Raw genomic sequence first — 25,349 nt, 5'->3', positions numbered from 1 at the left:
ATTCTCGATTACAAATTTAAAACCTAAACAAAAGAACATTCTTGAATGGCTAACAGATGGTCTAGATTGTATGGATTCAGTCGTTAAACCCGTAACTATCGTTCGGAATACCCCTTGTTAAAGTGTTCGAGGTTGTATGATTAGAAATCACATTTCGACTGTCACTTTCATGATCTGGTAAGCAACGTTCTGATTAGTCGGATGAAAGGTCGTTCTGATGTGACCCCTGATCTTTGTTTAGCGGTAGCGAGAACTAAGGTCTGGTTTTAATGAGATTGCGTTCCGCACTTTTGTCCATGTTCCAAAGCTCACAGAGCCCTGCTTATTTACTGAATTGCTAAGCCAAATAATGTGTTCATTTGACTCAGGTATTTGTAGATATACCTCTATGACATCTTGTAATGTACACAGCAAAGGTTTCCCTTATATTACGAAATTCCTTCTATGTAAGGCTTAGAACTTATCAATCAACCCTCCTATATACATGTACAGATATCCATGTGTAGGCACGTGTATGAGAATAATAGACACGTATTAGCCCTTCTCAGGTGAATCAAGGGCAAGAAGTAGCCTCGAAAAGTTGGCCTCCGTACTATTTTATGCAAATACGAACGTTATACACATTTTCAGTGTTACCGTGAGGCTTTCCTTCCACAATTCTCTGAAGGCTATTTCAACTCATGGTCGACATGGTAACTTCATCAACTTGCTCAGTCCTCTTCTGTTGCCCTCTTACTCGACAACGTAGCAGCGCCCAGTACCCCTCCCTTACTTTGGGGGACACAAGCCACAGAAGGGGGGTCACTCCCGAGTTGGCAAATGCCAACCAATACGATGAGCTATGCACTATGTACGTGGTGTATACGCCCATCGTGTTTAGAAGGGATAATACATTTAAAGGCGCCCACATCAATACAAAGACAACACTGACTATGACAACTCCTACGATCTGTTTCTTGGGGGACTCGTCCTGCAGGTGCCTCAACTCACCCAAGTTCATAAGTATCCCGATATTGACGCAGATTGATACAAATGTCGGAATGAAGAAACTTATTACTATTGATACTATTTGGGAAATCGGGCCTGCATCATAATAGCATTGATTACCGTACATCGCAAATGTTTGGAGTATGGCGATAGCCGCGCCTGTCGCCCATGGGAACGTTATGATGAGACAAGTGAAACAGCAGCTGGCCACCCTCCTCGTTGTCCGGCTGCTGTGTTTCAGATACACCAAGCGCTCGCAGCTGATGACTACAAGAGCGACGATAGAAACAGTGCTTAATAGAATGTCAGAGGTGGTCCAAACCTGGCAAAGGACTCCTCCAAACGCCCAGTACCCTGTGTAGTAATTGTGCGAGCTTAATGGTACAATCGCCACACCCCTCAGTAGGTCAGCGACTGCGAAGTTGATGATGAGAAGCCAGAAGAGGTTGCGGCGTCTGGTGTCGTCCATGAGGATGCTGAGGATGAGGATGGAGTTGGAAACGATGATCCATATGGCGAGGATGGCGCCAAAAATACCAAACATCCTATGACCCAAGTCTACCACAGTTGAGACGTAATCCTCTGTCTGGTTCAAACCGAAGGTTTCCATGACGAAACTGCAAAACAGTGAACATTTAAACCCTTCGAAATAAATCTCTTTTGGTTGCCATTATGTATACCCTGTTACATCTTGTTGGCTTTGGTATGTACCCCCTGTCTCCAATCGAGGGCTGTTACTATTTACACCCCTGTCGTACCTTGTTGGCTGTTGTCTGGCAGTCAGTATCTCTCCGTGACAACTCTTGTTTGCTGTTACAACCCACACCCTATCAACCAACTCCTGTGTCCTGTGACTACCAAACCAAGAGTTTAAGACAACAGCTTACCTTGACACTATTTTGGAATGATGATTAAATCAGTGTAATTTGTAAGTGTAATTTTATTTTTTATTTTTTCGTCATTTTATCATTTGTGGAGAACAAAAGCCACTACTATACAGCAATATACGTGTCCGATAATGTTTATGAAGGAGCCTGTTTACGCGAATTACAAAGTATTCCCTTGAGACGAAATAAAAACAGAAACATTTGTCACTTTAAGTCTGGGATGAGATGACAGTAACGGAAACTTGACATGCCACACATGTACGTTATACTCTGTAAAACAGCGTGTAAACAGCGAGGACAGGAATTCCAATTACATGCTTAAATTCATATCGTATAAAGGTTACATTGTTGTCCGGTTAGGATTTACTGTAGGTCGTTGCTGAATAAGTGTACTGACGTGTTTATTCTAATATCCCAGACTGTGTTCTCGCGTTCTGTTCACTGAATGCTGATTACCGACGGAAACATTATTGTATTACATTCCTCATAAATGTCAGCGAATCAACACGGACTATTTCCTGAAAGACACATGAAACACAGCGCGTCACAATGACTCATAGAAAGGGTTAGAGTAATTACATGCGGGGAAAACGCAAGAAGCTTGATTTGACATTTCGATTTTGACACTGGTTGGGACATATTCTACTGTTCCATTACTTCAGGCAGATATCTTCTCATTACATATGTATCTGCTCATGTAATGACATGAAAAGTGCCCCCGTCAGGCAGATATCTTCTCATTTCATATGTATCTGCTCATGTAATGACATGAAAAGTGCCCCCGTCAGGCAGATATCTTCTCATTTCATATGTATCTGCTCATGTAATGACATAAAATGTGCCCCCGTCAGGCAGATATCTTCTCATTTCATATGTATCTGCTCATGCAATGACATAAAATGTGCTCCCTTCAGACAGATATCTTCTCATTTCATATGTATCTGCTCACGTCTTGGCATGAAATGTGCTCCCTTCAGACATTTATATGTTCATGTAATCGCGTGTTATGTGCTATGTGTTATTTGACATACAGATACAAATTATCTGCTCATTTATTTTAGTGACATGAAATGTGCTCTCCACACACGATTAAAAACGTACCTGAAGGGAGCGGCAAGTTCTGACCAGAGCTGATACACCTGGCGGCAGTGTAAACTGACCACAGAGTCAGCTAAACAATGTCTCTCCTCCGACCAGAGCTGATACACCAAGCTGTTGCAGTGTTAAATCACCAAAGAGTCATCAAAGCATTCTCTCTCCTCCCACCAGAGCGTTTACTGACCGAGCGCTGATTGTGGATAATTTGGGTCAATTTATTAAATTATGAGTACTTATTCGTAGTTGCGATAATAAGGTCAAACAATTATGACCTTGATTACCATGATGTTTGTTGAACAATTTATTAATTGAACATTTTCCTTTTGTCGTGTAATCTGTGTCGGTGCAATTCTAATCTGCGTCATCCTCCCCAGACAAGGGAATTAACTGACTGTATAAGTCTAGTTTCCACCCTTGCCGAACTACTCTGCAATTTCTGGGCTCGATCGTAGCATCACCAGTGGCTATTACGAGTTATGTACCTTCTATGTCCCTCCTATTGACCAATCAGATTCCATCTCTGATTTGCTTCAAACAAAATGGCGTCGCCCTGTGAAGGCGATCTGATCGATAATCAAGATTTATATTGAAAAAAACCCAGGTCGTACTTCGCTTAGTGCATCAAATCACGTGAGCACCTTGATTAAAAACGTGAAAAGATTTGGAAAATATATGTTGACGACAAATTAACCTGGAACGCCCTGAACTGGGTCGATCGTCAACATTTTGTGTTTGTTGGTGCCCGTGTCATACATAGCCTGCTAATCACATTCTGTAAAACATTGAACATATTGGTTACTACATACTAACAGTTTCCAGCATATCAACTCCATGAGATAGATGCTCCACAGCTGGTTTATACACAAACAATGAATGAAATAAGTACATCAGGAACGACACCCTACGCACGTGTGGCGCTACTGCGTGAACACGTGCAGACTATAGGATGTGTTTTGGTATTAAATTTAACAGACATAAACGTTCTTACATAGCATGTTTGTCGTCAACATTTATCTTCCATAACTTGGAATCAACATTTACGTTTTATTTATAAAAGTCATTTGACAGTATTTTTCAACGTTCGAATTTTTATATGAATCCATTATTGTCCTTGATTTGTGGACATTTTAGCCGTTCTTAATGGTTTCGCCAAAGTTGCAAACATCGAAAACCTCCCCTGGACTCTCCCCACACAAGCAGCCCCGCCGTAGTACAACGGACATAATTCTCAAAGCAACGTAACGCCAACTAACTCATCCCCACATTCTTAAACATAATCAACACGCGACGATCCGGGGTAGAATAGGTCTTCAGCAACCCATGCTTGTCGTAAGAGGCGACTAACGGGATCGGGTGGTCAGGCTCGCTGACTTGGTTGATGCATGTCATCGAATCCCAATTGCGTGGATCGATGCTCATGATGTCCATCACTGGATTGTCTGGTCCAGACTCGGATTATTTACAGACCGCCGTCATACAGCTTGAATATTGCTGAGTGTGGCGTGGAACAACAAACAAACAAAACAAATAAACATAATCATGGTGCTATTTTAGTACACAAATATGTTAAATTTTTGGGTTCTCCAAATGCAGGCTGACAAAATATCAGACTGAAAAGTCATGAACTATTTACATTATTTTGATTAGATCGATCGATACCCACTTGAACACAACACATATGGATATTTAAGACTTTATTATCAAAATCAGTTAAATACTGGCGATAAAGATAGAGAGTGCTTGTACAGCTGGCCGGTGCCTTTCTTGATAGCAAACAAAATGGTAGGGGGTGGAATGGCGCGGGGGGGGGGGGGGGGGGGGGGGATCTGGGGAGTGGATGCGAGAGGGAGGGGCTATGAGGGGATGGGAGGCGCGGGGAAAAGGTTATCCAGGGATGGGATGCAAGAGGGGGGGGGGGGGGGGGGGATCTGGGGATGGGATGCATGAACCTAGGGTCTACCTGGAGATGGGATGCGAGAGGGAGGGGCTATGAGGGGATGGGAGGCGCGGGGAAAAGGTTATCAAGGGATGGGATGCAAGAGGGGGGGGGGGGCTATTGGGGGATGGGGGGCGCGAGGAAAGAGTTATCCGGGTATGGGATGCACGAGGGCGCGTGTACATACAATTACATACCATGTGATGTGACAGCTTTTTCCAAGCCTGTCGATGCGTGTCAGTCATCACACCTAAAGTGTTGGGTTCTCTGACGTTAGACTACTCTCACCAATTAAACTACCATCAAATGTAGTATGGGATACAACCCTTTGCCTGTACCGGAGTTTCAATAAGATTCAGTCAGATTTAAATTAGATGTTATTCATATTATCTTCAAAGCGTTTCCTTGATCATCATCACCAGGCAAAGTACAAACGATTTTAATAAAATACACAGAAACATGCACAGTAATTTAACATATAGATTAAGGAAACAAAATTCCCTTTAAATTTCTTCTATGAATAAATATTAGTATTACCAAGCTAAAGTTGCCGGATGTTTTGTGAAACGGGCATCATGTTTTATTGGGAACCTTAATGTCTACAAGTCGATACGGCTAGGCTCAGATAAAGTTCTTTGACGTAAAATTCCAGGAATATAACCTCAATCTGTTTGTGGATTCGCCACTCAAATATTGCCTTCCGTGCCTGCGTCCTCACTATGCATAACAATCGGCCAAGTAAGCTCCTGTTTCCAGTGTTTAAGCACGTACATCTTATGTTTTCATGTTCTTGTGCTTCTGCCAAACATCGGAGGAGACTGTTATCTCGGCGTTTATGGAATACAGACTTGCATAAGGCTCTACTCTCGTTTATGGCTTCAGTGTTGTTGAGGGGAGGCAACTCCGTGTTGACTTGCTCGCAAAAGGTGTAAGGGGTGTCTGTGTGTGTGTGCGTGTGTGTGTGTGTGTGTGTGTGTGTGTGGGGGGGGGGGGGGGGGGGTGTTCTGGGATGGGAGGGATCGCTTGGGGTATGATATAGTCGGATGATAAAAAAACACAAAAGTATACATGTTAATATCACACACAATAACACAGAGGCAGAAAAGAGATTTTTGAAGGTGGTGGTTCAAATTTTAATTTATCACCCAAAACTGGCCTCCACGGAAGATATGGCATGGGTGAGATCAGGGTACATAGCAATGCTTTGCAGACCATTTTGACGTCTTCGGGTACCCAGGGGTCACATTCAAATGACATATCTAACCTCTGTCTTATTACTGATTACAAACTGCTGGAAGAATGATTTTAATATGACATATATAATCTTACCCTCGTGTCTTTCAAAAATCAAATATATCAACTGTTTGATATGTTTGCAGATCTGAACGAGTCGAGTTGAAAAATGTCCATAACTCCACTACTTGCCACTAATTGTCCAAAACATTAACAATCGAGTGTTGACATAACAGCGAGTGAGTGAGAGAGTTGGGTTTAATGCCGCTTTTAACAGTATTCCAGTTATATCACGGCGTGTCAGCTTGTGGGAGGAAAGCCCGAAGTGATGCAGGTCTCAGACGTTTACCACTTCGGTGAAACCCACGAGCACGGGTATGGTGCTGACAAACCTAGAAACATAATCGGGGCGAACCGGAGTTCGAACCCACAATCATAGATTTCTGGCGTGCCCAAGGGACGCAACATTGCACAGCGAATCGCGGCGCCTTAGACGACTGGGCCACCTGTGCCCCCGTTGATATAACGGTCACTCGGTGCTATTCTCTATTTCCTCACCTCAGTGGGTGTTAAATTTTGGATGTACAAGTGTATTTAAATAATACAGAGATATTCAGTTCTGTTCACATCTATGGATTTTCCTAAAGGGGAAGTCGAATCCCGCAACACACAATCCCCCGGTCGCTTCTACACTGGATATATCCAGTTATTATGAAACCAGCATCTTTTCCTCACTAAACCCATCTGGCCAAGGATTAGAATGCGCATCAGCTCAACGCACATTCACACGCTCAAGAGTATCACAGCCCAACCAGGGGAATCCTGTCGGGAGATATGAGAGACGTCAGCCATCAAATGTAGAGACGTCAGTCATCAAATGTAGAGACGTCAGTCATCAAATGTAGAGACGTCCTTCATCAAATATAGAGACGTCCTTCATCAAATATAGAGACGTCCTTCATCAAATGCAGAGACACTGTCTGATCCTATAACACAGACTGGCGTTAAACTTGGACCGAAGGGAGACAATCTGTAGTAACGTGGGCTTCAAGGTTCAAGGTCACACACATGATCAAGACTGGTTGGTTGGCACTAACAAACTATATATTCCATGCTGTCCCGTCTACTATGTATACCATGTTGTGAAGAATCTCCAAACCTCAGCGTCAGAAGACTTCATTCACTCATATATTCAACAAGATTCCTAAAAATCGAATTATTTAAAAATAGCCTCATTATCAACACAATTCTCTCACCAAAGGATATTCAACTTTCCAAAGACTCCACACTTCAGCATGTTTCTAAAACACCGTTACCGGGTGCTTTCGAATCTTTCTACTTCATCAACTGACCTTGTTCCAAGTATTGTCATCCTGCCTCATAAACATCGCAACACAGCGATTCCTTCTAAGTACCAACTGGCAGTTACGGCTGATCTTTTTTCGAAGAAACTAGAACATTTCATCCCTTACACATATAAGCTTTGAATGAGTGAATTTGGCTTAACGCCGCTTTGAACTATGTCACATTATTCCAGTTTTTCACGGCGTGTCAGTTTAATGTGTTAGGGAAACCCGAAGTGATGCATGTCTCAGACGTTTATCACTTTGGTGAAACCAAAAAACATCAGGGCGCTGAAACTTCAGGGCGTTGAACCCAAGATCATGTTGTCTGGCATGCGTATGGGGCGCATCCCCCTTGAACTGTTATCATGTTTCTGTATCCTTCAGCTCAAACACTTCATCATTATCATCCATCATGGACCTCCTCGCTTCATCCTCATCAACCTCGTCTGAATCGTCCTCCTCCTCCTCCTCCCGTCTGCAACAACACAGCAACGCCCGGAATCCCTCCCTCACTTGCGGGAACACCAGCCACAGAAGGGGGTTGACCCCCGAGTTGCAGTACCCCATCCAGATAGTGAGTGTAATGATAGCCCTTGGCGGTTTGTATTCCCCTACCGCCATCAGAAGAGACACCACAAAGAATGGCGCCCACATTACGGTGAACACAACGCTGACAATGCACACACAGAATATCTGTCGCTTTGGGTTCTCGTTCTTCCTCTTGAGGGGAAGTTCATCCAGCCTCTGTCTCAACACAAACAACATCAGGAGAATGGCAACGTTGACTCCGATGGCCAAAAACGCCGGCACGAAGAAACTGACAAATAATGACGATATTTTGTAATCTTGTCTCAAAAGCAACATGCAATCGTTCTCCGGGTTGTTTATCTCCCCTTTACCCATGATCCATAGCGGCAGAACGAGCGCCATGCCGACCACCCATGGCAGCATGATCATGAGGCAACACACAATGTAGCGGCTGTGTTCCAGGAACATCCGGGGACAGGTGAGATACATGAAGCGGTCACAGCTGATCATCACCAGAGCGATGATAGACACAGTGCAGAGCAGGACGTCAGAGATGAGCCAGAACTGACACACGTCTTCACCAAGGTCCCACGACCCTCCCAGGAGGTAGTCCGCCATGATTGGGACCACCACCACGCCCACTAGTAGGTCAGCTACAGCCAGGTTGACGATGTGGAGGCAGAAAATGCTGCGGCGTCTGACGTCGTCCATGAGGATGCTGATGATGAGGGCGGAGTTGGAAACGATGATCCATATGGTGAGGATGACGCCGAACACCCCCACGCCCAAGTTGCTTGAGTGGTCCGCCATTGTGTCGTTACCAAGCAACGTGCCCACTGCAACCATCTTGGCTCACCTGAAACAATGTGATATATATGTCAGACTCTAAAGAACGCTTCTCATCTATCTTAAAAGCATAACAAATACGTTAAGATATTACGATTACAAAATATGTATTTTTAAAATATAATGACTTGTGATATAGTACAATATAACGTTCTTGTAAAATCCATTCAACAGAGAAGGCCTGCCAGTCAGCCAATCAGCGTCGCGGCTTCTGAATTCTCGTTATGTGTAAGCAAAGCATTCAAACTAGGACATCTGGTTTCTGTATCGCGAAAACAAACTAAAACGGCAAGTTCCGAAACTAGAAAGTATAGCGGCGCCATTAAATTGTAGTGGATATTTCCGGAATGGTTGTGTTCTGTGTGGGTTCTCATTTATACAAATAAAAAAATAGGTGTGAAAAAATGATGCCGAATCGTATAACAAAGCTGACAGCTGATTGGTTCGAGAACCCACGCAGCCTTCATAAAAATAAGGGGGGTCAAAGTTCGCTAAGGGGTTCTCCTCACGCGACCTTCTATGATTTTAACGAGATTGAATATAGGCAGTACGATGACGGATAGTGCGGCACGGGCAGAATGGTGACTATTACCAGAATGGTGGCTATTACCAGTATGATACAGGCAGTACGGTGATGTGGCTGTATGATAAAGGACAGTGTGGCACAGGCAGAATGGTGGCTATTACCAGGATGATACAGGCAGTGCGATAATGGTTGGCTGTACGATAAAGGACAGTGTGGCACAGACAGTATGGTGGCTATTACCAGGATGGTACAGACAGTACGATAATGGTACGCTGAAGGATAAAGGACAGTGTGGCACAGACAGTATGGTGGCTATTACCAGGATGGTATGGACAGTACGATAATGGTACGCTGTACGATAAAGGACAGTGTGGCACAGGCAGTATGGTGGCTATTACCAGGATGGTATGGACAGTACGATAATGGTTGGCAGTACGATGACGGACAGTGTGGCACAGGCAGTATGGTGGCTATTACCAGGATGGTATGGACAGTACGATAATGGTTGGCAGTGCGATGACGGACAGTGTGGCACAGGCAGTATGGTGGCTATTACCAGGATGGTGTGGACAGGACCACCAGTATATCAACACGAGTTCTGATACCGCGGTGTGTGACCTGCATTGTCCTGCAGTGGATACAGTACGTGACAACAGAATATGTCAACAACATTCATTTAAACATCACAACATGGCAGGAATGTTATAGTTACGTTTCCTTCAGAAAACATCGGTTGATTGCCTTAATCATGCAATGGAAGTATGTTACATGTTGCTGTGTTTCACGTAAAACATTGAACACATAGATCTACATGATAGGACATAATAAACTATTTACCATCAAGTATATGTAATTATACCATATAATTTTCCCTTCCACCCAGCCCTTTCTGACATGCAAAAACCCTAAATGAAGCAAGTCTAGATGTTCCACAGCTTCTGAATCTCCCATCTCACTGACATGGGTCTCCTTTTAAATTAAAATAGAGTTATTTGTTTCCATCAAAATTACATATTTTCAGAGACTAAGCGTTATCCTAGTTAATCTGCTAATATCTGTATTATTTTGTCCTAAACTAAAAAACTTGAAGTTTAGGGTCCTCTTCACATTGTTGTATTTGCGCCGCAGTGATAGTAGCAAGGCTCTGGTAACTTGATTGTGTGAGTGCTACGGAACGAGTCTAAGGTTCCTTTACACTGAGCGATCGTACAGCTACGCTTGTGGTGGGCTTATAGTCGTAAAGTTAATTTGCTTTGTGCATGTGTTGTCAGTGTGTTTGATATCTATATTTACAAATATCTTACCACGCCACCTGAAGAGATAAACAGCGTATGTATAAACCATAATTTAATGTCCTCAATATATATCACACCCATCAGTGCTGCCGTCACGCCACACCACCCAGCAATACCACGATACAGGTCAATTCCATGCGTCAGGGTCAACAATTAGGGGGTCGGGGTTTCTGGGAGTTTCAAAATAGTTTTCCCAGAAATTACTTTAAAAAAAAAATTATACATCAGACTTCTGAAACAAAAAAAGAAATTGTAAAAATTCCTTTGTAGCAAGGCGGATCTTTAACAAGAATAATTAGGCCACTTGTTTGAATTTGATAAAAATATCTGGTTTAGCAGCCGTAGCTGAACATATATCTACACCACAAAGAGTATCAAATAGTCGGTCCCTAATATACAAAAACACAAGGGACAAAGGACAGAGCCAAGCGGAACAGCCGTTGAACGATGCCAGGACAGACGTCTTGTTCTTCAATGGACACAATATTTAACCTCTGTTTCTGCGGTAAAGGGGGCGAGGGTTGGGGTCAGTTGGACGTTGCAGGGTTTCCAAACTCAATATGTTCCTCTGCAAACACAAATTTTATCATGTACAGAATAGCTTAATTACACAGAGATATTTGTCGGACACACAAGCCAATAATTACAATACCGTGACCGAAACTAGATAATGGTTGGTGGACCTTTAGTTAGCTTTATGTAGATCCCAAACGCTACCAGTATTACATGTTTGCACATCTATGCTTCTCCATGATCGCTCCTCACACAGATGACACTATGAAACACACATACGTCACCAGCTCCAACCCATCCGTGATCCTTACACCGCCCAAACGCCATGCAGTCTTAATCAAGACTCTAGTAGGTACGTTGTCTGATCCAACCTTAGATGTGACCTTACTTTGGACGTGGCTAGGTAGCACTAGCATCCAGCAGAGACCATATCCCGATATATGGTCTCTGCATCCATCAACCATCCTGCAGCACCCTGCATCAATCCAACTCTTAAAGTTAGTTTGCTTGTTGTTTAACGCCGCATTTGGCAACATTCTATCTACACCTATATCTACAACGATATACGTAGTCATGCACTACCTATCTACACATATATCTGCCATCTACAACGACATACATAGTCATACATCACCTATCTACACCTATATCTACCATCTACAACGACATACATAGTCATACACCACCTATCTACACCTATATCTACCACCCACAACGACATACATAGTCATACACCACCTATCTACACCTATATCTACCACCTACAACGATATACGTAGTCATACACCACCTATCTACACCTATATCTAACACCCAAAACGACATACATAGTCATACACCACCTATCTACACCTATATCTACCACCCACAACGATATACGTAGTCATACACCACCTATCTACACCTATATCTACCACCTACAACGATATACGTAGTCAAACACCACCTATCTACCACCCACAACGACATACATAGTCATACACTACCTATCTACACCTATATCTACCACCCACAACGATATACGTAGTCATACACCACCTATCTACACCTATATCTACCACCTACAACGATATACGTAGTCATACACCACCTATCTACACCTATATCTACCACCCACAACGACATACATAGTCATACACCACCTATCTACACCTATATCTACCACCTACAACGATATACGTAGTCATACACCACCTATCTACACCTATATCTACCATCTACAACGATATACATAGTCATACACCACCTATCTACACCTATATCTACCACCCACAACGACATACATAGTCATACACCACCTATCTACACCTATATCTACCACCCACAACGACATACATAGTCATACACCACCTATCTACACCTATATCTACCACCCACAACGACATACATAGTCATACACCACCTATCTACACCTATATCTACCACCCACAACGACATACATAGTCATACACTACCTATCTACACCTATATCTACCACCCACAACGACATACATAGTCATAAACGACCTATCTACACCTATATCTACCACCCACAACGACATACATAGTCATACACTACCTATCTACCACCCACAACGACATACATAGTCATACACCACCTATCTACACCTATATCTACCACCCACAACGACATACATAGTCATACACCACCTATCTACACCTATATCTACCACCCACAACGATATACATAGTCATACACCACCTATCTACACCTATATCTACCACCCACAACGACATACATAGTCATACACCACCTATCTACACCTATATCTACCACCCACAACGACATACATAGTCATAAACGACCTATCTACACCTATATCTACCACCCACAACGACATACATAGTCATACACTACCTATCTACCACCCACAACGACATACATAGTCATACACCACCTATCTACACCTATATCTACCACCCACAACGACATACATAGTCATACACCACCTATCTACACCTATATCTACCACCCACAACGATATACATAGTCATACACCACCTATCTACACCTATATCTACCACCCACAACGACATACATAGTCATACACCACCTATCTACACCTATATCTACCACCCACAACGACATACATAGTCATAAACGACCTATCTACACCTATATCTACCACCCACAACGACATACATAGTCATACACTACCTATCTACCACCCACAACGACATACATAGTCATACACCACCTATCTACACCTATATCTACCACCCACAACGACATACATAGTCATACACCACCTATCTCAGGCCACAAAGTTGCGACTAAATTGGTCGCCATGGCGATCTAGTTTTGTATTTTGCGACTGGTATTTTCATGTCAGTCGCCAACTGGCTCCTTGTCTTTAATTAAGTTTGGCGACTAAATGTCTCTTGTCATAAGATATTAAAAAAGATCGTTTTTAATATAAGTGCGTAACTTCGGTGAAAAAATTCGATATCAGAACATAATAACATCGACAAGATCACTGTTGGCCATGTGTTCTGTTTTCGCTTTCGATATGAAGCTCCATACCTGGAATGAAGGAAGCACTTTCCGTTATTAAGTAATGCACTAACGATGTTAAGAGTTTAGTACCCACGCATGCGCTGTACGACATCCGCCCAGGTGACAGCTAAGGCGGTCGTTTCGCCGTTCAAAAACACGAAGTATTTTTCTATATTTGCGCAAGTCAAAACAACAACAAATCGTTGTCAATCGGCAAATGATGAATACCGTATTTTCTTTAGTATAGTGCGCACCCCTCTCTAGCAGATTCAGTATTTATTTATTTTTTTTTTTGGGGGGGGGGGGGGGGGGGGAACAGGGGTGGAAATTTGCCAATTCCCGACTCTCGGGGAAAGTAGAAATACGAGGTTGGGCAACAAAATCACTTACTTTAACTTGTCCGGAGGCAAGTAATATTGGAAATTACTATCACTGTCTACATTTCTAACTACTTGTAAGGCAGGCAGCCAATCAAATTTCAGCGGTGATACCAAGCTCGTGTTTGATAAATTTCAGAAGTTGGCGAAAGATTTTTGTTAAATCATGTTATTCTGAACTAAAAGGCAGGAAATCACGATATATATATATATTTAAAATATGGAACTTCGTGAATCTATCGTGCTAGGTTACGAGCTGTGACAGATTTTTCATGCATATATTTTTGCATTAAACATCGTGTCCGAGCCGAGAATTTAAGGCGACGAAAGCTGAGATGTCATTTGACTTACATTACATGCGATCGCACGAAAAGATGGAAATAATAACTTAGATGTAAGTTTGATTACTTTTAGATATATTTTTGTTGAATTTATTTATTACTTTGTATAATATATCAAAGATTTGCTTAAAACGTCTTTATTTTGCTCTTTGACATGTTCGATGTGGACCCGTTGTTGAAATGTGTGTCCGAGAATTATATTTTCAATAACATCGCGGGAAATAGTGAATAATTTTTTTATTTATTGATAAAAAAATGATAAATTGATATGAAATACGTATTTCAGACATTGTGAAATGTGATAGATTTAATAAATGAATGATATTATAGGTAGGTCCATACAAATATAAACTATTTTGACGTGACTACGGCTTGGCCGGAAAACCGGCCTACGGTGTTGAAAGGGATAAACACATAGATAAAAAAATCACCAGACATGTTGATTTACCGTTTAAATTGTATTTTTTTGTTCTGCTAGGCATTGTTTTATATCCAGGGATTAAGATTACCATGTGTATCTTCTCGTAAACTAAGCCGGACACAGCAATCAGCTGTACACACAATTTCTTGGAATTTACCGGTGATTCAGTCAAGTCACACCCAATGATATAACTTTACAGGGTTTTAATGCAAGGATCGGCAAAAAATGTATCTGAAACTTCTTCTTTTTATCAGGAATAATATATTCCAATATCTTGTTAATTTAGATGCAGCTTTTACCAAACATATTTGAAATAATAATAACCCTAAGCGTAAGCGAAGCAGCTGATTGCTATATATTACCGGGTATTACATGGTTTTACATGGAACACACAGTCTGACCAGTCACCGTCAAGGCTCCCGTGCATGTGATCGCGTGAATTACGTGTTGACATAGAATCGTCCAACAAAAACAAATATGACCTTTAACGAGTCAAAGTATGGCATTTATGACAAATGTATCCATTCTCTGTCAACGAAAGTTCGTTTCAAGGCATCAATAGCGGTAATCTGACCGTGGTTTCTCTTAATAACCGTTTGTTAGATCTTCCGATCGCTTCACACACGATTTCGCCGAAATAAATTAAAACAATATTAAAAGTAATTTTGAATAAAATTAATGAAATAAGTTACTAACATAAGTCCAGATATACAAAGAACACTTTTTATAGTCAGACAGTGTAATTACATGATTTGTTTGCGTACTTCAGTATGGATTTGTTGACATGGTATTTCCGGTGTTACGTTCTCACGGTAATGTCTTTCCATGGGGGAAAAACATCAAAACTCATTATTTCGTGTATAATGCGCACCCCCTTCTACACAGCTGTGTTTTTTTTGAAATAAATGCGCAGTATACTCAAGATAATACGGAATGCTTTGAATGGCGAAGCTGACACGGAAGTTTCGTCGTCTATCGACACGTTCGATGAACCAAAACCTGCAACTGGCACCGGTAAACTGTCAGATGATGTTACTGACACAATGTTCTAAAGCTTGTTTGTCTGAAAAACTCAAAAGCTTCAACAACACGTCAACAGTTGTTGTTCATGATTTAAAACTGATTATTCAAACTAATGGATTTTTTTTGTTTGTTATGCAGTTAAATTACAAGTCATTACTTTTGGCTCCTTACATTTTGTCTTGGCTCCTTGAAATTCTATTTGGCTCCTTGAAAAAATAATTTAGGAGCCAAGTGGCTCCTTTGAATTTTTTTTAACTTTGTGGCCTGTATCTACACCTATATCTACCACCCACAACGACATACATAGTCATACACTACCTATCTACACCTATATCTACCACCCACAACGACATACATAGTCATAAACGACCTATCTACACCTATATCTACCACCCACAACGACATACATAGTCATACACTACCTATCTACCACCCACAACGACATACATAGTCATACACCACCTATCTACACCTATATCTACCACCCACAACGACATACATAGTCATACACTACCTATCTACACCTATATCTACCACCCACAACGACATACATAGTCATAAACGACCTATCTACACCTATATCTACCACCTACAACGACATACATAGTCATACACTACCTATCTACACCTATATCTACCACCCACAACGACATACATAGTCATACACTACCTATCTACCACCCACAACGACATACATAGTCATACACTACCTATCTACACCTATATCTACCACCCACAACGACATACATAGTCATAAACGACCTATCTACACCTATATCTACCACCCACAACGACATACATAGTCATACACGACCTATCTACACCTATATCTACCACCTACAACGATATACGTAGTCATACACTACCTATCTACACCTATATCTACCACCCACAACGACATACATAGTCATACACCACCTATCTACACCTATATCTACCACCTACAACGATATACGTAGTCATACATCACCTATCTACACCTATATCTACCATCTACAACGACATACATAGTCATAAACGACCTATCTACACCTATATCTACCACCCACAACGACATACATAGTCATAAACGACCTATCTACACCTATATCTACCACCTACAACGACATACATAGTCATACACTACCTATCTACACCTATATCTACCACCTACAACGATATACGTAGTCATACACCACCTATCTACACCTATATCTACCACCTACAACGACATACATAGCCATACACCACCTATCTACACCTATATCTACCACCTACAACGATATACGTAGTCATTCACGACCTATCTACACCTATATCTACCAACTACAACGACATACGTAGTCATTCACCACCTATCTACACCTATATCTACCACCTACAACGATATACGTAGTCATACATCACCTATCTACACCTATATCTACCACCTACAACGATATACGTAGTCATTCACGACCTATCTACACATATATCTACCACCTACAACGATATACGTAGTCATTCACGACCTATCTACACCTATATCTACCACATACAACGATGTACGTAGTCATTCACGACCTATCTACACCTATATCTACCACCTACAACGATATACGTAATCATAAACGACCTATCTACACCTATATCTACCATCTACAACGATAAACGTAGTCATACACCACCTATCTACACCTATATCTACCACCTACAACGACATACAGTCATACATCACCTATCTACACCTATATCTACCACCCACAACGACATACATAGTCATACACCACCTATCTACACCTATATCTACCACCCACAACGACATACATAGTCATACACTACCTATCTACACCTATATCTACCATCTACAACGATATACGTAGTCATACACCATCTATCTACACCTATATCTACCACCCACAACGACATACATAGTCATACACCACCTATCTACACCTATATCTACCACCCACAACGACATACATAGTCATACACCTATATATACCACCTACAACGACATATACGTAGTCATACACCACCTATCTACACCTATATCTACCACCTACAACGACATACAGTCATACATCACCTATCTACACCTATATCTACCACCCACAACGACATACATAGTCATACACCTATATCTACCACCTATATCTACCACCCACAACGACATACATAGTCATACACCACCTATCTACACCTATATCTACCACCCACAACGACATACATAGTCATACACCTATATCTACCACCTACAACGACATATACGTAGTCATAAACGACCTATCTACACCTATATCTACCACCTACAACGATATACGTAATCATAAACGACCTATCTACACCTATATCTACCATCTACAACGATATACATAGTCATACACGACCTATCTACACCTTTATCTACCACCTACAACGATATACGTAATCATAAACGACCTATCTACACCTATATTTACCATCTACAACGATATACATAGTCATACACGACCTATCTACACCTATATCTACCATCTACATCTACGTGGCCATATAAAACCGATCAACACACGAGCTACCACCCACAACGGTGTACGCTGCAACAAAGAAACCGACCTACAACCTATCCCCAAGTAATACGCCCCATCTCCTACCCATCTTCCGGCGCCCACACATCAACACCCCGCCCTAGATAACAGATAACGGTTACATAGTTACACGTGAATAGTGATTTCGATGTGACAAGGTTACCTTGACGGCTGGAAGCGGAGCCTGCACGGTGCACGACATCCCCCAGAAGTCTACAGTGTCGCTGTGATACCGTGGAGACGAGATGGTCACACAAGCGTTAAGCACGTCGTGTAAAAAGCCGTCACCAGATACTACACGTTACTGATATGTGAGATCGTCTGTTTTGTACTTCCGTACTTGAAACAATTTATGACCACAATGTACCAGCATCAACAACAACACCATTTTCCCAAACTGAAACTTGACAAAAACAAGGCCGACGTTACTCATCTCGACAAGAGATGTTCTATTCATGAGACACTGTTTAAGTATGGCAACATCTGTCCACATTCTATCAATCTTCACACTGCTCTATCTTCAGATCTCCCCAACCCGTCACAACCCTTTCTGCCATCACTCTATCTAAACAGCCTTCGCCCACACAAAGCGTCGTGTTCAACATTCAACTTATGTAACCAGGTACATCAGCCTCTCGGAGTGTTTAGTGGTATACGTGGTCTATGTCTAAATACGGTAAATCCCTATAAAACGCAAGGTACATTTTCTTTTTATGACCATCACTATCAAAACAGCCTCCACCCACACAAAGCGTCGTGTTCAACATTCATCTCATATAACCAGGTAGTGCATCAGCCTCTCGGGGCGTTGTGTGGTATAGTGACATATGTCTAAATGCCGTAAATGCCCTATAAAATGCAAGGGACATTTTCTTTCATAATCATTTCCAGCGGCCGCTTCACAAACGGTTTGGATGTCGACTTTGTGTAATAAAAACATAGGGGTACTATATGATGTTTACTCAATTATTTTTTTTGTTTTGCGACATATGTTTGTTCAAGATATTGTACTGCTGAGTTATGCAGAAAGGGGCCATTGTGAAGTAGTTAGGGCACGTGTCACTGTAGGTCTGACAGCCTTCTGGTATCACTCGATGACTACTTCAGACTTGACCCTCATTCAAAGCAGTCGTTTGATCGTTATGTTTCCACACCTTAATTAAAATCATGTCTTATTTTAATGTCTATCTTAAATTCATGTCGAACCTGCAGGGGACACATCGTCATAAATTTGCAAAAAAGTTACTCATTTGATTGGGATAACAAGAATTTCATTCTGTTATGAAACTATAAAGTCAATAGATTTGTGAAAAAATCTACTTGTTCTAACCAGTAATGAAGCTGAAAATGTTCCATGTCAATATTGAACACTATTCGGATGACATGTCCGAACAATCCTTCACAGTCAGTCCCCACCTGGCTATCAGAAAATCATTGTCCGACGTCGAGTAGTATATTTGTGTGTGTGTGTGTGTGTGTGTGTGTGTGTGTGTGTGTGTGTGTGTGTGTGTCGTTTCGGAAGTGACGTCACCACTTTAAGAAAATTAAGCTTAGGCTTCTTTCAGCATAGTTAGTGAGTGAGTGAATATGGTTTTACGCCGCTTTTAGCAATATTCCAGCAATATCACGGCGGGGGACACCAGAAATGGGCTTCACACATTGTACCCATGTCGGGAATCGAACCCGGGTCTTCGGCGTGACGAGCGAACGCTTCAACCACTAGGTTACCCGACCTCCCCAGCATGGTTAGACGAGTAGAAACGAGTCAGCTTTCCCAAACGTCCCAAAATACAAATATCGTGGCGAAATCTTGACCAGTTTCTTACAAAGTTGAGAAGGTAACCCGATTTCTATACCTACATCCACACCCACATCCAGATCCACGCCCACGCCCACGTCCTTATCCACACCCACACCCACACCCACATCCACATCAAAACATATTCCAGCACGAGATTACAAATGATAGCGCTTAGGGTATTTACCAGTATTTAATCAATTGCACACGTCACCCCTCCGTTATCTTCAGTACCGAGTACGCCTTGATCCACGCACGACCCGTGAACATCCGGGTTAGAACTGGTCTTCAGCAACCTATTCAATAGCGTTGGAAGTGGTGGGAGTTAACTTTGTTGTCGCATTGTTTCAGTTGTGCAGCGACGAGAATTATGGAATTATGAAAAAACGCGGCAAAGGTGGGACGATCGAGAGATGCGAGAGGGGTAGGATATTATTCAAAATAGTGCGAATATCGAGAGATGAGAGAGCGGAGATATTATTCAAGGGGATGTGTATATCGAGAGATGGGGGTAGGGGTGGGGGTGGTGGGATATTATTCCAAAGAATGGGAAGATCGACAGATGAGAGTCCAAAATTATCGTTATTCTCAAAATACAATTTGTACTTCGTGACTTCAAAATGGCCAAACGTGTTCGCAACAGACATAAAAAAACACTCTGCCATTATTAGAAACATACATTTGAATCATGTCTTCCTCAAACATAATTAACATGTTCTGTTCACATCCTAAAATAACTCTCCAGATTCTAGACAAGGCTACAACATTGTGCTGCTCGGGCATCGCGCTGGTCGTGTTGACGGCGGTGCGGACTGGGTCGTTGCGACCTGGTAAACATGTCAGTGTTTACAAACACACCGCTTCCAGATCTCACCCAGTCTACTACAGTACGTGGGACAAACCACGCAAACACATCACCCAGTCCTGATACAACGAACATATAAGAACTAGATAGCTGAAATGAAAGCGACACACGCCGGTACGACAAAGAATGACATCGATCCACATCAAAAACAATATAGAAGCAGGACAGCATTGAGGCATGTTCTGAAAACAATCGTTTGTTGTGTAAATGATATAATATCGGGGATCCGTTTTTGTCTTGGATTAGATAACTGTATGTTCAGAATGTCGGGTGGCCCATGCATTCTTCATAATGATATATTTTTTGTTTGTTTGTTTGTTGTTTAACGCCGAACTTAGCAATATTCCAGCTATATGACGGCGATCTGTAAATAATCGAGTCTGGAGTAGACAATCCAGTGATTGACATCGTGAGCATCGATCCACGCAATTGGGATACGATGACATGCATCAACCAAGTCAGCGAGCCTGACCACCCGATCCCGTTAGTCGCCTCTTACGACAAGCAAAGTCGCCTTTTATGGCAAGCATTGGTTGGTAAGGACCTATTCTACCCCGGATCTGCACGGGTTCATTATGATATAGGCTCTCTGGAGTAAATTATGAGATATTCGCGGAATATCGATTATAATACACTCGCAATGGCATATGGTGCGGGGACTCGGAATGCCAATACTATTTACTATAAAAGGACCACATTATGGGACTTTTAGCACAATCAATAATGCCTTATTTATGTTAACAGAGAGACAATAGGCTTAAAGCCTTGACGTCATTACTCGACTTGATGGAAATATGAGTGTGGTAAAAAACAGAACATATAGAAATTTTGAAAAGTGTGTTGCTGTTCGAGAGAGTTTGGTTTAACACCGATTTGAACAGTATTCCAGTTATATCGCGGCGCGTCAGCTTGATGTGGGAGGAAAGTCCGAAGTGATGCAGGTCGTAGGCGTTTACCACTGAAAAAAAACTCATGCAAAGTAATATGGTTTTTTTTCTTCCAGAAAAATACTTCACATTAACGAAATACGTCACTGAGTGTAATGTCACTTTCTGATGTGTTGAATACTACTTTATTGGTCCTACGTGTGAAATATAGACAGCAACACATGTTTCTACCATTTCTCTCTTCCTTTTTTGCTGATTTTTTTTTTATTTTACACCGCTACACTCACTACATATCAGACACTTTCGCGTTTTCATTATAATAATATATTTATTTATTAAGAAGTGTTAGAGGGCACTGGTGGGCCTATCGTCTAAGGCGTGCAAGAATCCTACGATCTTGGGTTCGAATCCCGGTTCGCCCTGATTATGTTTCTCGGTGTCAGGGGCGGTGGAGTAGCCTAGTGGTTACAGCGTTAGCTCGTCACGCCGAAGACCTGGGTTCGATTCCCCACATAGGTACAATGTGTGAAGCCTATTTCCGGCGTCCCCCACCGTGATATTTCTGGAATATTGCTAAAAGCGGCGTAAAACCATACTCACTCACCCTCGGTGTGTCACGACCACACCCTGTCCGTGGGTTTCACCAAATTACAGAGGTACACGTCTGACACGCACCCAATAAAATTGATAACGACGCGGACATAACATTAATACGGAAGCACTATACGTGTATATAGGTTAATCACCCACCTAGTGTACCCTTTTGACCAATGAATCACAACAGATACAAATATGTATTCAGATGAATAGGTTGGTTGGTTTGTTGTTTAACGCTGCACTCAGCAATATTCCAGCTATATGACGGCGGTCTGTAAATAATCGAAATGAATAGGAACACCCGTGCTGCATTTTGCCTGAATACGTCCAACCTATGCACGAAGATTAGATACAATAAGGTGCTTTCTTTGTGAGCCTGGTATAGCCGCAATGCCGTAATACTATACAAATGTTGTGTCAAAAACATTGCTCGTCACTGGTGATCGGTACCGTTTATATAACAGTCTATCTACAGTTCCATGTTTGGAGCGGATTACATATTCTTCCATATTCCATCACAAATTGAATTAAATTGACATATTTCTACCCATTGTCCCAGCTGTGACAGGGTAAACATTACTCGAGGCACCACCTGTTGTCAGAGAAAACAGTTGTCATGGAAATGACATCAATGTCAACTTCCATCCTCAAAAGGATTAACCTCTCCTTAATGCGTCTGTGGCGGTGTGGTGAATCTTTTATCAACATACATCACACAGCCCCTAACAGGACCCCGACAGCGTGTATACATCACCTAGACATATTACATCACAAGGACACATCACATCAATCAGGTCACATTGTATCACCCACACCTGGCTAATTCCATGCATTTTGAAATATGTGACACCCAATTTGGTCATATGGCGTTTGGCCGAGATACCAGAAATACCAGAAGTATGCATGCCATGCATTGCGGTATGAGCGGTATTAACAGCCCAGTCAGACCTTGAAGCATGCGTCAACAAACAAACGCTAGAACAGATCTAAACATATGTCGGAAGTCGGAATAAAACGCGAACCATTTATGACCCTCAAACCATTTATGACCCCCGGTATAGGCATTGGTCTGTTTCCAATGTTCCAGCGTCAATCCCAATGTATATAGAGCTTGCTAGTTAGTCCCAACCCTGGTAAAATGGCTACCCCGCCCCTGGTGATCTTGTTCTTAATATCTTGATATATTTAAAGAAAAAAACACTCCCTACCCATTATTCCTTAATCTAGACACTTGTTAATCCGGACGATATCATCTGGTACCGTTCGGATTAACGAGGTGTCACATTACGAACAGACGCTACACGTAACGACAACAATGCTTATCCTATGTACATGTTTTGTACACAGTTGTCAAGGCATGCGGACAATATCGGGAGCTGTGTGTATAAGGATCGCGATTTTAGGAAACGTCCCGCTTCATTTGGTCGAGTACAAAGCAGCCTGGGGGGCATGCTGTCAGGTATCCGTTTATTCAGGTATCAAGCTCACGGTCGCAACGTTCTCACTGGATATGCAGACAGTTGGATAGAATGGCTATTCAAGCGTCCTTTCCAATTACGCAACCTATTTCACGAAACACTATATGTCAGATGAGTGGATCTTGTTAATACAAAATGTCACAGGGTCGGTATGAAAAACCGATCTGCTTTATGCTGACCGTAATTCGCATGTACACACACTGCCGTCTCTGTATGCTTGACGCACCTGTTTGTACTTACTTATATACAGGGCGTCATAAACATACTACCGCAACGATAACACTCCCCTGTACACAATATATGTATTCCAATAAACAAACGCATTCAATAAAAAGGGATTTCCATAGGCAAATAATACAGATTTATTCGACATGTATATATACTTCTATCAACAGGCATTAGAGCTTCAGGACATTCGTGCAGTGATTTGTATACCAAAGAATGTTCTCGATATTAACTTTAACATCTCTTACGCCTAAATTGGTCCGCGATTATATCTCTCCACGGGACTATTGTGTATGTAACCACATACCTATACAATCCAGTTATATGCAGCGTAAGACCTATATTCAGGTAGCAGCTGTACATGGCTCGTATACAACATGTCACTCCGCACGTTCATACAGCAGGGAGTTAGTTCGACATAACGTCTATCCAGATTCATGTCGTCTACTAGAGACAGACACGTCTGGACATTGTTAAACGACACCAGATAATAATGTATCCGATTTCCACTCACCTGTGTTACCTGTAGTGAAGATACAGGTGTAGAGAGTGTGTCGCGGCGAGCCAGCCCGCTGGTCTGACAGGCAGATGTTACCCAGGAAAGGGTCGTGTTGAACTGTTCTCGGTTCAGTGGTCTGGGTCACTGAGGCGGAACCGAGTTACAGTGGTATTATGGGTGTCGATAATACCGACGGTGATCTAAGGTTACAGCGTTGTGTGAATATGTTGCACCTTCCTGTGAATACAGGGTCATCCCACGACACAGCGCGCTCCATTACCTGTTGAATGCAATGTTGCGTTTTGTCGAATGCATCCGGAGCCAGAATCGTTCTGCAAATTAAACCATGCCGAATAAATCTAGCGTAAATATATAGCTTGCAGCCATAGGCAACGTGACATATGATTAACACATTAGATGCCATAATACAGACGAATTCTTCTCAAACGCAACTCAATTCAGTGTAAGTATTCTTGATACACTGAGGTATTTTTCAACCCCGAATTGCATTTGTGCGACCATACTATCAAAAGTGTCAACGCGATCCTGTGATGCTCAACCGTTAGTTTTTTTTCATGAAAATAACACATTCGGTAGCCTTGCTCCAAGGCTGTACTG

At 42.0% G+C, this 25,349-nt stretch overlaps 1 protein-coding gene across 1 annotated transcript; it reads right to left on the bottom strand.

Annotated features, from left to right (window-relative positions):
* Positions 1 to 233: 233 nt before the first annotated feature.
* LOC124144248 lies at positions 234 to 25,028 on the bottom strand. The gene is made up of 4 exons (XM_046513567.2): positions 24,747 to 25,028; positions 7,854 to 8,871; positions 2,976 to 3,097; positions 234 to 1,604 (listed from the first exon to the last, which is right to left on the bottom strand). Exons 2-4 carry the CDS (start codon positions 8,859 to 8,861, stop codon positions 674 to 676), a joined length of 2,061 nt encoding a protein of 686 aa, XP_046369523.2. The 5' UTR covers positions 8,862 to 8,871; positions 24,747 to 25,028; the 3' UTR covers positions 234 to 673.
* Between the last annotated feature and the right edge of the window lie 321 nt (positions 25,029 to 25,349).

Source organism: Haliotis rufescens, unplaced genomic scaffold (genome assembly GCF_023055435.1).
Source record: "Haliotis rufescens isolate VD_foot unplaced genomic scaffold, xgHalRufe1.0.p SCAF_16, whole genome shotgun sequence".
Lineage (NCBI taxonomy): Eukaryota > Metazoa > Mollusca > Gastropoda > Lepetellida > Haliotidae > Haliotis > Haliotis rufescens.
This window is presented reverse-complemented; position numbering and strand designations above follow the sequence as displayed.